Raw genomic sequence first — 12,917 nt, forward strand, 5'->3', positions numbered from 1 at the left:
CGCATTCCGTGTTGAAGTATGCGCCTAGGTATCTCCATGTCATGCATTGATGCTTCCTCCCAACTCTTGCTCGAGCATTTACTCCTCAGTAAAAGCAGCGTACTCCTCCTTTGTCATGGTCTTTCCACTTGGCTCACCAGACACGGTGATCTTTGCGATCCACGCGTCGCCCTCGGGGTCCTTGTTGACGTTGGCGGGCGTCTGCTCTAGCGCCGAGTTGACCTCGGCGACGACTCCGGAGATGGGTGTGAGGATATCTGAAGCAGACTTGACTGACTCGACAGCGCCAATAGCATCGCCTTCGCTGACGTCCATTTCGACCTGGGGAAGCTCGATGTAGACTACGTCGCCAAGGGCCTTTGCTGCATATTCTGAGATGCCTAGGGTGCCTGCGCGACAGGTCAGTCATTGTGCGCTTGGATAGCAAGAGCGCCCGGGGATGCGGGGGAGTGGGGGAGGCTGAACGTACAGGTCTTGCCGTCCGCAGACATCTCAATCCACTCATGGTCCTCAGTGTACTTCTTCTCCTTCACTGCGCCCAGTCAGCGATTCTGCCTGCAACTCAATTGCTTTCCAAAGCTTCAGGCGTGCGTACGAGCGGCAGATACCGAGAATAGCCGTTGCTTCTGGGTCGCTTGCTGCCACCTCTGGCACACGAAAGGTGATGGTCTCCTCGCGGCGGCAGAGGTGAATTGGCGCGCAGCGCGTGCGATTGAAGTCCGGGCAGCCATTTTGCAGTGATTGTGTGTGGGAATGTGAAAGCTTCAAGTTTGTGGGAGTCGGAGAGGTGATAACACGCGCCAAGGACATCGGTGTGGAGCTCCTCCGCGGTTGCGGAAAGGTTGGCCGCTTTCGAACAGTTTTCGCGACGGAAGGCACGACGTCAGCAACAACACCGCGCAATCGAGGCAAGATGCTGTACGAGATGATAGGAGTGGTATGCTGCGTGTCGCATTGTCTGCATGAGGGAATACTGACTGGCGCAGGTACGGCCTGGCCGCCTCTCTGAAGTAAAAGAGTAATTTCGCCCTCCCACATTCCACCACCTCCAGCACACCACTGACACGATATCCTGTAGAATCGCCAAAACCGCAGGCAAGATTGTTCTCGACCAGCAGGGCGTCGTCCGTGGCGTCTCCAACTGGGGCACTTTCCTCCTCCCCAAGCCAGCGAAGAAGCTGCAATCCACACACCACTACGGCCACCACTTCATCATGCGCTTTGATGCGAGTGCCCGCGCACAGCACGCGTTACGACGAACCATGAGTCTGGACCCCAGATTGATCAGATACAGCGTCGTCAAGATGGGCACCAAGTTTGAGGAGATCAAGGATGTGCCAGGAACCGCCAAATTCAGGTGATGGACTTATGAACAGAAAGCATGGGCGGATCACAATGACGGAAATGTATCATATGGTGTACATGGGTCTATATCATGATACAGGCTGCATTGCATACGGCGTTTGGGACATCTGCGATACACTAGAGACTTTACACGACAGATGCGTGTTTGGACGCGCTTCAGAATCAACTGCTCGAGTGAGACTTCTGGTCGCCGCTTTTCGTGCAATCGCTCCTCGCAACAGACTTCCACTAGGAGAAAGCAGTGCTTCAAATGTTGACCCAACTAGGCGTAGCGCATCCATGGGCCAGACTTGGCGAGACATGTGGGCATCGCTCCTACTCTCTTTCAGTGACTCACCACACCCACTCGCTCAACTACATCAGAGCACCTTGATCTACGTCTCAGCCCGCTACACCCCAAGAAATTAGTATGGCCGGCTTTCGCGATCTGCCTCGAGACTCACGAGACGAAATCTATACCTGCTATGCTATCAGCCTAGGCTATCCTTCACAAGATTGGTAACTAATGCGAATGTGAATAGTGGTGTTCTTCGCGGTTTCCTCTTTCTGTTCATCCAATAACCAGCCCATTTGGCGTAAAAGAATTACTCCATGCTTAGAGCAATTTCAACCTGGAGATAGCTGAGAGACGGGCGATCACGTTCCGACGTATTTGGAGAGTCAGGACCAGATGAGATGGGATTGGAAGCTGGGATTGGGAGCCGTCTTTTTCAAAGCAAAAAAGAAGGCTCGGCGTGAGTAAGACGGAAGTGAGCTGTGGATTTGACATGTATTTCACCGATACGGGTGAGGACATGTCGAGTTGCAAGCCCAGAGACGATGAGGTTGATACAGTAATATTGGTATGCTTGGTCCTGAGTAACCCTTCATATTTCACATTCAACCTTGTCTTCTATTTGAGAGTGTTGCTGCCTTTACCTGGACCTCTTATCGCCTTTGAGGATACCTCTCTCACCACTCACCGAGAGCCACTTCACCTCGCCAGCACTCAACTAGAGTACATAAGGTACTAGAACAGCTACCTTCTACCTGAAACTTTCTCTTCTTCTCAATCCTCCGAGCTTGATCTTCGCCAGACAAACTCACTACGCATGCACCAGACTCGGGAGCACGGAAGCTACTTTACAAACTGGCAACGTAACACGATCAGATCAACCATTTTGGTGAAGGTAACGTTAACATTTCACAGCGCATAAGAAGCTACCAGTAACCATTGGCACGGTCTCCGAAGATGCCGCTCCTCGATATGCCACTGGAAGTATTCGAGAATGTCATACACGAGCTAGTTACTCTTGCTGGTATCAGTAGGGCTTGGAAGCTTCGTGGAGTCTGTCGTAAGTAAAATGGCAGTAGTGTGTTATTTTCTGGTATGAGCTAACAAACTGAAGGTACCTTCAAAGCCACTATAACATATAATGTCTTTGCAAAGCAGCCCGTCAAGGCATTCTTTGGGTATCGTACGCAGCGCATCTTCCGTGAGAATTCGGGACGATACCTCTACTATCGAAGCAAAGTACTTCTCGATGCACATCCCGATCTTCCAAATATGGTCAACGACATGGTCAACGACATGGCCAACAACATGACCAAAGGAATGAACAAGGATACAGGAAACGAAAAGGAAACTTTGCGACAAGGTCTCTGTGACTCTCTCCAACTTTCCCATGAAAATCTCCTATTCCGGTGGGTTTTCAGACGTGAGACACCAGGACTTCCATTAGGCTGGATATACCCTCATCCCCCATTCGGATATCTCGATAAGCTGGTGGCCGAAATTTGCCTAGGATATCATTCCCGTATACCCGCATTGATGCAGGGACTACCAAACTTTGAGGGCCACCATATCTTTGGTGCACCCCTGCAGCTTGCAACGAAGCTTGGTCACAAAGATGTCATGAAGGCAATGCTGGAGAACATTTCAGCAGTCCTGAATGATCCGAATGATCCGAGGTGCACACGGGATGCTATCATAATGGACATGTGCATATTCGTGCATCCAGGTCCCTCGAAGCTATCCATGAAGCATTCTTTTATAGGAGATGCAGTCGTCACCGCAATCTGTCAGAACGACGAAGACCTCCTCAATCTTTTGTTGGGCTGGTACAAGAGCCATGCATTCGCCATACCGGCGAAGGTTTGGGATCGCTTCTTGAAGACTGCAATTACTCGGTCTAGCCTTGCAATGATTCGAGCTGTTGCTACACTCCGGAGCACCAGACGCCAATCTGCTTGGAAGGTTAGATGGATTGATTATCAGACAGCGTGTGAGCACAATCGCGAAGACGTAATACGATTCTTCCTCGATCACGGCCACATCGATGTCAACAACAAGGCAGTTGCTTCATCTCCACTAGTCAAGGCTGTGGTTGCAGGGCGCCCGAACATCGTGAAGATCCTTGTCGAAGCCGGTGCGGACGTGAATTACGTATCTACTTGGAAATCGAAGCAGACAACAGCCATCCTGGTCGCGATCAAGAGGCGGAGCTTCAAGATATCTCACTATCTTCTGAAAAAGGGTTCACATATTCCTCAAATTTCGAATGTGTGGGATGAGAGAGGTCTTATGCTTTGCTACAGGTATATAAAGCTTAAAAGGATGGAAGACGGCTGTTGCGGTTTTCCGTCCTACACAGAATTCTGCGGTATGTCACATGAAGTGAGGGGCAAGCTTTGAGTGTACTGCATGGTTTTCTTGGGTTATTTCCAGCTAAAAGGATCTGCGATTACAGGGGCGAGTCTTCCCTTGAAGATTAAGGTGCTATCTTTTCAGATATGAGGGGAGCCTGGTCAATGTCTCCACTCTTAGCCCAGAGCTTTGCGGGCGAGCTTGACATTTACATGCGTTCAAAAGTCATCTTAAGCTATACCCTTAGAGGGAAAACAAACACCTTGATTTGGATAGGGCGCTGTTTTGCCCGTCAGCTTGCAATTACATCATCGGATTCAGGCGCCAGCCTTGCGTGTGACAGTGTACCTGTCTCTACTTTGGTCATGTGCTAATAATGCTTGGCGATAAGACAAACACTACTTCCCCTCTGCTGCCGCCTCCTAGTCCATTTCCGTCCCCACTCGTTCTCTCCAACAATTCACAAGGAAAGCGTTAAGTCAGTACACATATAGTAAGTAATCCAGTCGCGTCGAACTCTGGAACCTGCTAACTCGAAACTTGTTGCTCGAGTTTCATATACAGCAGTAGCAAACTCCTTGTCGCGATGGAGTTACTCGATTTCCCCCCGGAGATCTTTAGACGCATGATTGACTATCTTGTGAGCGGCGCTGGGGTGATCGAATCTTGGAAGCTGCGTGGAGTCTGTCGTAAGACACCCTTCTTAGCATTTGCGTAAGTATGCAGTACTGACTTCCCAGGCACTTTCGATCAAGAGATCAGCGAGAACATATTAGCCATACAACCCATGGGAGCTTTCCGCTCTCATCTCGCATGTCGCCTTCTTAGCGAGCCAGAGAACATGAAGCATTACCTCGCATACCACGTAAAGAATCCACGCGATGTTTTTCTCGAACTGCCTACGAAGATACGAGAGATGGTAGAGTATGTTACCAAGGAACTCGAGGCCGAAAATGATTGCCAAGATCGCAATATCTTACTCGAAGTTTGCGCCTGTGTGGCAGACACGTGTCGATACACCGGGGACTTGCTATGGACCTCTGAACCGGACCTCTGTTACGAATCTTGGCTCACATTTAGGAATGAGTGGTGCCAGAAGCAGTGCGAATCTCCAGGCTCGGGTTTGGACTGGCATGAGAAATTTATCGCGGCGTTAAGCGTACGCGCTTACGGGCTAGTCGCTAGGTTGCTACCTGATGCGCCCAGATATCTTCGACAGAGTGTATGGGATTATCCAATCTCAGCTGCTGTTCGGCTTGGAGACTCAGAGATGATCACACTTATGCTTGATGTCCTGGATCAGGAAAAGAGCAAGATCTGGAAAAGGAACCAGATGCTCGACAGCGATTCTATATACAACATTCAAGTTGGTGTCTCACACTCTATCACCAACAACCACGCCGAAATGACAGCCGTCCTGCTTGGATACCTCCGCGGCTATAAGTCCCTCACAAACAAGCCTTGTTATCGTGAGTGGGTTAGACTCGCCATTGACTGCCAGAACAACGAGTCACTGAAGTCTCTTCTCCAAGTTACAGCCGAGGACAGCCCCTATCACATCGTCAATAGAACCTTCGAACAGGGTTGTAGAAAGGGCAGCCTCAATATCGTCAAGACGCTTCTCAAATACGGACAAGTACAACTGCACTCTAGCAGCAGTACCTCGTCAGCACTGGCAGCTTCCATAAGATCAGGTACTGTAGATATGGTTCGGGAGGTGGTTGAAGCTGGCGCCGACATCGACTACGCTATGACTACTCATCGAATCGCTAGACGCACCACTATCACATCATTGGAATACGCCATACACATCAAGAAGTATGATGTGGTAGCTTACTTGATCGAATGTGGAGCGAAAGTCCCTTCGGAGAGCATTTGGCCCTCTCGAGGTAAGATACTCAAGGTCCTCCAGAAGGCTGTGGAAGAGCGAGAAAAGAAAAGTAAGACATCTAAGGCAGCCAAGATAGCTAAGTGACGGTATTACCCAGCCTGAAAATGTTGTCAAAAAGATGCCCGAAGTCATCAACAATAAGATGGCCGAGTACCTAATCATCCATCTTCACAAGATCTCTGATGTCAACGATCCATTGCTCAAGATGCTTCGTCGTATGGCCGACTACTTGATCCGGGAGCTTGCGATCCCAGAGAAAGATCGGAAAGTCACTGAGACTAGTATGATTGAGGGTTTTGTGCGAGTCTGTCAACCCGTACGCGTCAAGACCATGATTTGGGGTAGATTTAGGGGCGTACATCCACTTTGTACGTCGTTTGTGAATATAGATAACGACGGTGAGCTTGATCATTGGCAAAAGGTCGTAGCAGCTATGGAATTTCTGGCATTCGACTTGGTGCGGACTCTGCTAGCAACTATGCCTCTCAACACCCGGATACCCGGCATATATATCGGTCGATGTCCACTAGTGATGGCCGTGGCCGCGAATAACAATGACCTCTTCGACGAAATTATGGATCATTTCAATCAGCTCATAAAAACGCCTAGAGGCAGAGATATGTGCAGGTACGAATACGATGTCGACCATGCGTTCTACATTGCTGTCAACACTGGTAACTCTCGCTTCGTCAAGGAACTCGTCGAGTTTTGCCCGAGGCTTCCCCGTTATGTATCAATAGAAACATACAACAAATGGCTTGAAGCTGCCATTGCGAGTTTAAACACAGACATCGTCAAGTCGGTCTTGCTTCTGTGTTCTTCGCGAGACAAAGTCAATCCATATATCTTGGCCAATGCATGCCGCACAGGTAGTACCGGTATTGTCAACACGCTTTTGAATGAAGGTAACGTAGGTGTCAATAAAAGTCTACTTGTATCCTTCAAGGCTCACCCACTTTGCTGTGCCATCCAGTATGGCGATATACTTATCATCGGCGCAGTCCTAGACGCTGGTGCAGATATAAATGGGAAGGCTTACAGGCCTAAGCTTAGATCTCTAGGTTCTACTTGTTCGCCATTGGAGATAGCCTTCGAGCGCGGAGACAAGGCTGTGATACAATTCCTCCTGAGCAGAGGAGCTACGATACCGCCTCAAGCTGACTGGCCAAGAGTGAGGAGGCTGTATGATGTGGTACGAGAGGTTGCGATTGCAAACGGGTGGGAAAATGTGCCTACGTATCCACACTAGAATACTATGGTACCGACTCGTGGAACGAATGCGCTCGAGGAGGACGAGTGATCTTCAGGACAAGCTAGGTGGCGGTAGCTTCTTCCTATGATGGGCGCCATAGGAGAAAACCGACAAAATGACCAATGCAAGATTTGCTGGTCTAGTGTTCGATGTGTAGCGCGATCTAGGCATCGGATTATGGAAAACGATGTTATCACGGTGATCATTTAGCATCCTTAAGATTGACCGAAGTAGTGAATGGACTCCAGCTTGATTCAGCTCGTGTAACGTGTTTGCAGAAGGCTCTGGTTCTGTAAACTGATTGCCAATTCATAATTCCTTGGAGGCATGTCGCTGTCTAGCTCACACTACATCGTGAAGATAGAGATCTTCCTTTTTAGTCTCAACCGTCTTCTCTTGGTTCTGGACTTCACAACTGTGACGATACAACAACCAGGCGCGCTTTCGACGCTCTGAACCGTTCCGTGGTGATTCCCGTTGATGCGAGGCATGCATCGCTGGATCGGCGGCGTGACGCGGACCGATCTGACGTCATGGGAAATCCCCAACGAAACAGGAAGTGAATCCCGCGATCCCCTTAGCGCCAAAGCCGAGGTACAGGGCTCACTCATGCACGACATGTTTGTTATAACGCTAGATTTGCTGAGCAAATCAGAGACCGGCGAACCTACTCGGATCAACGCCGTCTCCTCTATTCTACACCACCCGGGCTGCGAGAACTCCGATGCTCCGTCGGCACACACTCACTGTCTCGTTCAACATGTGTCAGATAGGGATTACTTCGGCTCGAGCATGCGATTGGAGCTTCTCTGCTTTCTTGAGGCTTGTACGCTTAGCCAGCGCGACCCTCAAATAGATGCTAACGCGGACTTTAAGTAAGCTGCTGACGGATTAGAAGCATTGTTAGCCTAGACTAAACATTGAATTCTCATCACTATACTGAAACATAATGCGGTCTCACTGATCATCAAGGCAGAGCTTAAACGCAGATGTCTCATTTGCGAACTGTCATCTGTCTGCATATGTGCTCGCACTCCTCAGGAAATGACAAACCTACATCATGTGAAATTACAGTGTGGCACTAGGGTTTCGCAGAAGGCCCGTTGTACTCGGTACGGGTTTGAAGCTACCTACGATCAGCGTTCACAGAGCTCGCGAACGTTGACTACCTAGGTGACTGAATTTGTACACGGAAAGTACACATCTGGCTATAGTCTACAGCTCTGACAGTAATTTGTGGCAGCAAAGAAAGAGCATGTTCAATTAGAAATGAGCGATAGATGGGTCATTTATTCTCAGCACTTCGCAAAGGCCCGTCAGTCAAGCACTACTCTCTGCTCGTGCGTCTGTACTACCTAGGTAGGCCTAGTTGAATTACGTAAAGCGCAGAGGGTAGGGCTTCTTGTAGACTAAGCTTATCTAACGGTAAGCTTATGCAACATTATAAGTATGAGGATACTTACTAGGACTCTTGAGATAGCAGTTCAGCAGTATCACGACTCTTCGAGCAATTCATACCCGTTTGTCATCAGACAACACCTTCAGCATGTCCAAACCTCAGCTTGTTTTTGTTCCCGGATCAGCGCATGTCCCTGCGCACATGGCTCCGTTGATGGAGAAATTGAATTCTTTCGGTTACACAACTCATTGCCGCCAGATGCCCTCCGTCGACAACCCCAGTCCCCCTGAAGATCTCTCTCAAGATATCACAGCTCTACGTTCGCTAGTCGAAGAAGCCATTGGAGACGGTAACGATGTTATCGTGATACCCCATAGCTGGGCTGGCCTCGTTGCTGGCTCTGGGTTAGTTGGGATGAGCAAGAAGGAAAGGGAAGCGGTAGGCAAAAGAGGCGGTGTCATAAGGACTGGCTATATCACCAGTTTTCTCTTACCTGAAGGAGTCGGTATCTCGGATGTAGGCCGGGGCCAAGTCCAGCCTCCGGACTGGATCAAACTTGAGGGGAATCAGTTGATCTATACTGATCCCGACGTCTTCTACAAAGATCTCCCCGAAAATGAATCTAAGCACTGGTTCTCGCTTGTCAAGACTCATGGAGTTGGGTCTGCCGCGGCCAAGGCGACGGGCACAGCTTGGAAAGTCATCCCAACAAGCTACCTACTTTGTGAAGAAGATCTCGCCATTGCTCCGGAGACGCAGGAGGGAATGATTCAGGTTGCCAAGGCCGCTGGCGCTGATATCGATGTGACCAGGATCAAGTCCAGTCACAGTCCTTTCCTTAGCAAGATAGATGAGACTGCTCAATGGGTTCGCCGTGTCGCGGGCGAGAAAGTGTAGAAAGGTTAAATGTTTAGTAGTCAACGATTCCGGGGACTAGCTAGAAGAATAACACATTACTTTTCTTGTAGAAATTGGACGCCAGAAACCGACTGATAAGATAACAAACGTTTTCGTAGGTCGGGCAGAGTCGCTGCAAGAACAGGCGACTGACGCGGCGTTTGCACCTTCTACATTGGTGGGTCCACACAACGACCACATCCTCACGCGATCCCAAACACCTAGAAATCTTCTTTGCAAGTCGCCTCTCAGCTAAGACTGGTATGGCCCCGCGTCTTCGAGAAGCTGAAAGAATTGGGTGTTGATGTCTGTGTGGTTGAAGAGAAGGTAGGAGCATTCGCGGCTCAAGCTCGGAAGGAAGGCTCAGTGTGGGAGGCGGATTGGTCCGGAGAGGGATGGGTAGAAGGGTTGTTCGGTGAAGAGGTGGGTTGAGATGATCAGTCTCGATACCTTACTGGTTTGATGGACCTTGTCTGCCCGGCCAGGCTGACAGTTCATCTGCATATGCCATCGGCGTTAAGGCATGGAGCTCACGGCGTTAAGCTGCGTATAAAGGGAAACCGTAATGACTTCAAAAGTCCTATCATGATCACTCAGGCGCTCTAATACTGTCAGTTCTACATCACAACCAATAGCAAAATGTCTTTCATCACGCCGACTGCACCAGTGTCTCCCTTGGGTAGACATCGTATCCTCAGCCCCACAGCAGCCGTCCGGGTCTCACCTCTCTGTCTCGGCGCAATGAACTTTGGAGAGGCTTGGAAGGCTTCCCTCGGCGAATGTAGTAAAGAGACGGCCTTCGCTATGCTAGATTACTTCTACGAGCAAGGCGGCAACTTCATCGACACTGCCGTCAACTATCAATTCGGCGAGAGCGAACAATGGATTGGAGAGTGGATGGAGAAGCGAGACGTTAGAGATGAGATGGTGCTTGCAACAAAGTTTACTGGAATGCAGATCACGGAGAAGGAGAAGGAAGGCAGTGCAAGGTGCAAGAGTAACTACGGAGGCAACAGCGCGAAGAATATGTATACGAGTATTGAGCGGTCACTCAAGGCGCTGAGAACGAGCTATGTGGATATCGTGAGTTGAGGCGTCTTGACATTAGTACCGTGTCTGACCTGTTTGCTAGTACTATGTCCACCTCTGGGATTCAACGGTCTCTATACCAGAGCTGATGAATGCGCTCAACGACCTCGTCACCTCCCGCAAGGTCCTTTATCTCGGTATCTCCGACACCCCAGCCTGGATCGTCGTCAAAGCAAACTGCTATGCCAGGCAACATGGTCTTCGCCAATTCTCAATCTACCAAGGCCGCTGGTCTGCCGCTGAGCGTTCGTTCGAGCGTGAGATCATCCCAATGGCGCTCGATGAAGGCATGGCTTTGGCTCCTTGGGGCGCTATCGGTGGAGGAAGCTTCAAGACAAGGGCGCAAAGAGAAAATCCAGAAGACGGTGGCCGGAAGATGGAGATGATGGTCATCGGTAATGAGGAAAAGGTTAGCAACGTTCTCGAGAACATTGCAAATGCGAAGAGCCCAGTGCCGCCGATCACCTCGGTCGCCCTTGCGTATGTTATGCACAAGTCGCCGTACGTCTTCCCCATTGTCGGTGGTCGCAAGATTTCTCATCTCGAGGGCAATATTCAGGCTCTTAGTCTGGGTCTAACGCCAGAGGAGATCCAGCAGATTGATGCAGCGTATGGCTTCGACATGGGATTTCCGCACAACTTCCTCAACCCGGAAAACACGGCAATCGTGGGACCAGAGAATAATAGGTACGCAAACAGCATGTATATTTTGGATCATGTCAAGAGTCTGAAGCCAATCTTGCCGCACCATGGAGCATTGGATGCTAAGCAGATGTGAGTCTGTATCGGAACCATGTTATTAGCAGGGTGTGAGCTAGTGAGTCTGTATTTGAGACTCTTTCTTACGACCTGAATCGATGTGGGCATTTGGTGATTGTTTCAACTTGAGCTATCAAAACGAAGTGTGAATTCCTGGTCTTTGCCAACCTTACTGACCTCGATCTTGTAGCCTTTCTCCAGCGCCACATTCATGACTTCCTCGGCCTTTCACATTGCAGAAGACTAATCCAACCACATAATGAATTCACTATCCGGGCTGCAAGAGATTGCACAATTGCACTTTATTATTCTCCTCTTACTATATAACCCCTAATCCTACAGTCCTCTAATTCTTCCACTCTCCACATCGACTCTCAACAATCTAGACTCAACTTACACTTGATCTACTTCAGAACCGACAAACACCTACACATCCTAAAGAGAGCGAGCAAGAAACTATGGCATCTCTACTTCCTCGTTCCGACAACACAAAAGGCCGCATCGATGGCAAGGTCTGGGACATGATCTTCATCGACACGAAAACCAAGAAGGCCAAGAAGAAGGACACAGTCACCGCTGAGCCTATTGACCTGGTTACAGCCCAGGACCTTGACATCCGCACCTGGTCTTCTGGTGATCGCAAGCTACTTGTGTCCAAGGGTGACCGCGTCAATATCCTTATCGGTGACACGCAGCTCGTTACGATCTCAAAGCCGCTACTTCGGGCAACTTCACCGATCGCCAAAGACATCCTCAAGGACGGCACGATTGAGTTAGCAGAAGATACTGACAAGGATGGCGTCTGTCGCTTAGTGGAATATCTTGAAAGCATCATCCAGGCTGACAAGACACTGCCTCCCTTCCCCCGCCATTTGTCAATGACTGCGTCGCTGGGCGTGTGCGCTGCCGCTTCTGCTCTTGGGATGGAGAAGTACGTGGTTCATCTGTACAAGAAGTGCGAGGCTCTTCTACGACAGGACTTGCCTGCGTACGAAGACATCGACGCCATCATTGCGTTCAAGGACGCGCACTTTCGTTTATTCAAATTCGTCGTGCAGGGCCTCGCCATGCATGTCTTTGAAGGAACGGTACCAGATCCCGAGGACTTCGCTCTTTATCTCGCGCAGAACCCTGTTCTTGATTCAGAGATCAGGAAGGCTATTGGAAAGCGCGAGTATGAATTCCGAAAGGCGGCGCGGCTGGAGAAGCGCCGTATCCAGCAGGACAAGGCTCGAGAGTTCTACGAGGCAAGCGTGAAGGAGAATGCCGAACAGGAGGCCAATAAACTGGCGGAGGAGAAGGCGTTCTTTGATGCCAAGGCAAAGAAGGAAGCAGAGCTAGAGAAATCGGTCCAGGAGAAGATGAGGGCTAGTGACCCGAAGAAGCGGAAGTTCACTCCAGAGGAGATTGCACATTACCGCCGCCGATACAACGCGAAGCCGCCTAAAGGTTGCTAATCCGTCTTTAGAATAGTGCTTGCCTTCTGTTTTCATTATATATGGGGTTGCAGGAATAAATGATATACACAAGATACTCTCTTAAGACGAAGGTTGGGCTGATGTTGATACGGTTGACCTTGTGGGCATACTTGTACTTGTCATAAATAAACTCAGTACACGCATGCTTCATTCAACATTGT

At 49.7% G+C, this 12,917-nt stretch overlaps 8 protein-coding genes across 8 annotated transcripts; 7 read left to right on the top strand and 1 right to left on the bottom strand.

Annotated features, from left to right (window-relative positions):
* Positions 1-78: 78 nt before the first annotated feature.
* On the bottom strand, positions 79-731 carry AA0111_g2921 (hypothetical protein; the record flags this gene model as incomplete). Its single annotated transcript, XM_028648746.1, has 3 exons — positions 79-389; positions 470-532; positions 596-731. 3 exons carry the CDS (start codon positions 729-731, stop codon positions 79-81), a joined length of 510 nt encoding a protein of 169 aa, XP_028509310.1.
* Positions 732-913: 182 nt separating this feature from the next.
* On the top strand, positions 914-1,361 carry AA0111_g2922 (hypothetical protein; the record flags this gene model as incomplete). The annotated part of the gene is made up of 3 exons (XM_028648747.1): positions 914-937; positions 987-1,018; positions 1,079-1,361. The coding sequence occupies 3 exons, from the start codon at positions 914-916 to the stop codon at positions 1,359-1,361; spliced, it is 339 nt and encodes a 112-aa protein (XP_028509309.1).
* Positions 1,362-2,596: 1,235 nt separating this feature from the next.
* On the top strand, positions 2,597-4,039 carry AA0111_g2923 (hypothetical protein; the record flags this gene model as incomplete). The annotated part of the gene is made up of 2 exons (XM_028648748.1): positions 2,597-2,699; positions 2,754-4,039. The coding sequence occupies 2 exons, from the start codon at positions 2,597-2,599 to the stop codon at positions 4,037-4,039; spliced, it is 1,389 nt and encodes a 462-aa protein (XP_028509308.1).
* A 538-nt stretch (positions 4,040-4,577) lies between these two features.
* Positions 4,578-5,966, top strand: AA0111_g2924 (hypothetical protein; the record flags this gene model as incomplete). The annotated part of the gene is made up of 2 exons (XM_028648749.1): positions 4,578-4,680; positions 4,732-5,966. 2 exons carry the CDS (start codon positions 4,578-4,580, stop codon positions 5,964-5,966), a joined length of 1,338 nt encoding a protein of 445 aa, XP_028509307.1.
* Positions 5,967-6,000: 34 nt separating this feature from the next.
* AA0111_g2925 (hypothetical protein) lies at positions 6,001-7,131 on the top strand (the record flags this gene model as incomplete). Its single annotated transcript, XM_028648750.1, has 1 exon — positions 6,001-7,131. The coding sequence occupies one exon, from the start codon at positions 6,001-6,003 to the stop codon at positions 7,129-7,131; it is 1,131 nt and encodes a 376-aa protein (XP_028509306.1).
* Positions 7,132-8,680: 1,549 nt separating this feature from the next.
* Positions 8,681-9,430, top strand: AA0111_g2926 (hypothetical protein; the record flags this gene model as incomplete). Its single annotated transcript, XM_028648751.1, has 1 exon — positions 8,681-9,430. The coding sequence occupies one exon, from the start codon at positions 8,681-8,683 to the stop codon at positions 9,428-9,430; it is 750 nt and encodes a 249-aa protein (XP_028509305.1).
* A 639-nt stretch (positions 9,431-10,069) lies between these two features.
* On the top strand, positions 10,070-11,297 carry AA0111_g2927 (Norsolorinic acid reductase B; the record flags this gene model as incomplete). The annotated part of the gene is made up of 2 exons (XM_028648752.1): positions 10,070-10,513; positions 10,563-11,297. 2 exons carry the CDS (start codon positions 10,070-10,072, stop codon positions 11,295-11,297), a joined length of 1,179 nt encoding a protein of 392 aa, XP_028509304.1.
* Positions 11,298-11,736: 439 nt separating this feature from the next.
* On the top strand, positions 11,737-12,735 carry AA0111_g2928 (hypothetical protein; the record flags this gene model as incomplete). Its single annotated transcript, XM_028648753.1, has 1 exon — positions 11,737-12,735. The coding sequence occupies one exon, from the start codon at positions 11,737-11,739 to the stop codon at positions 12,733-12,735; it is 999 nt and encodes a 332-aa protein (XP_028509313.1).
* Between the last annotated feature and the right edge of the window lie 182 nt (positions 12,736-12,917).

The sequence above is a fragment of the Alternaria arborescens genome (assembly GCF_004154835.1).
Source record: "Alternaria arborescens strain FERA 675 chromosome Unknown contig_5, whole genome shotgun sequence".
Lineage (NCBI taxonomy): Eukaryota > Fungi > Ascomycota > Dothideomycetes > Pleosporales > Pleosporaceae > Alternaria > Alternaria arborescens.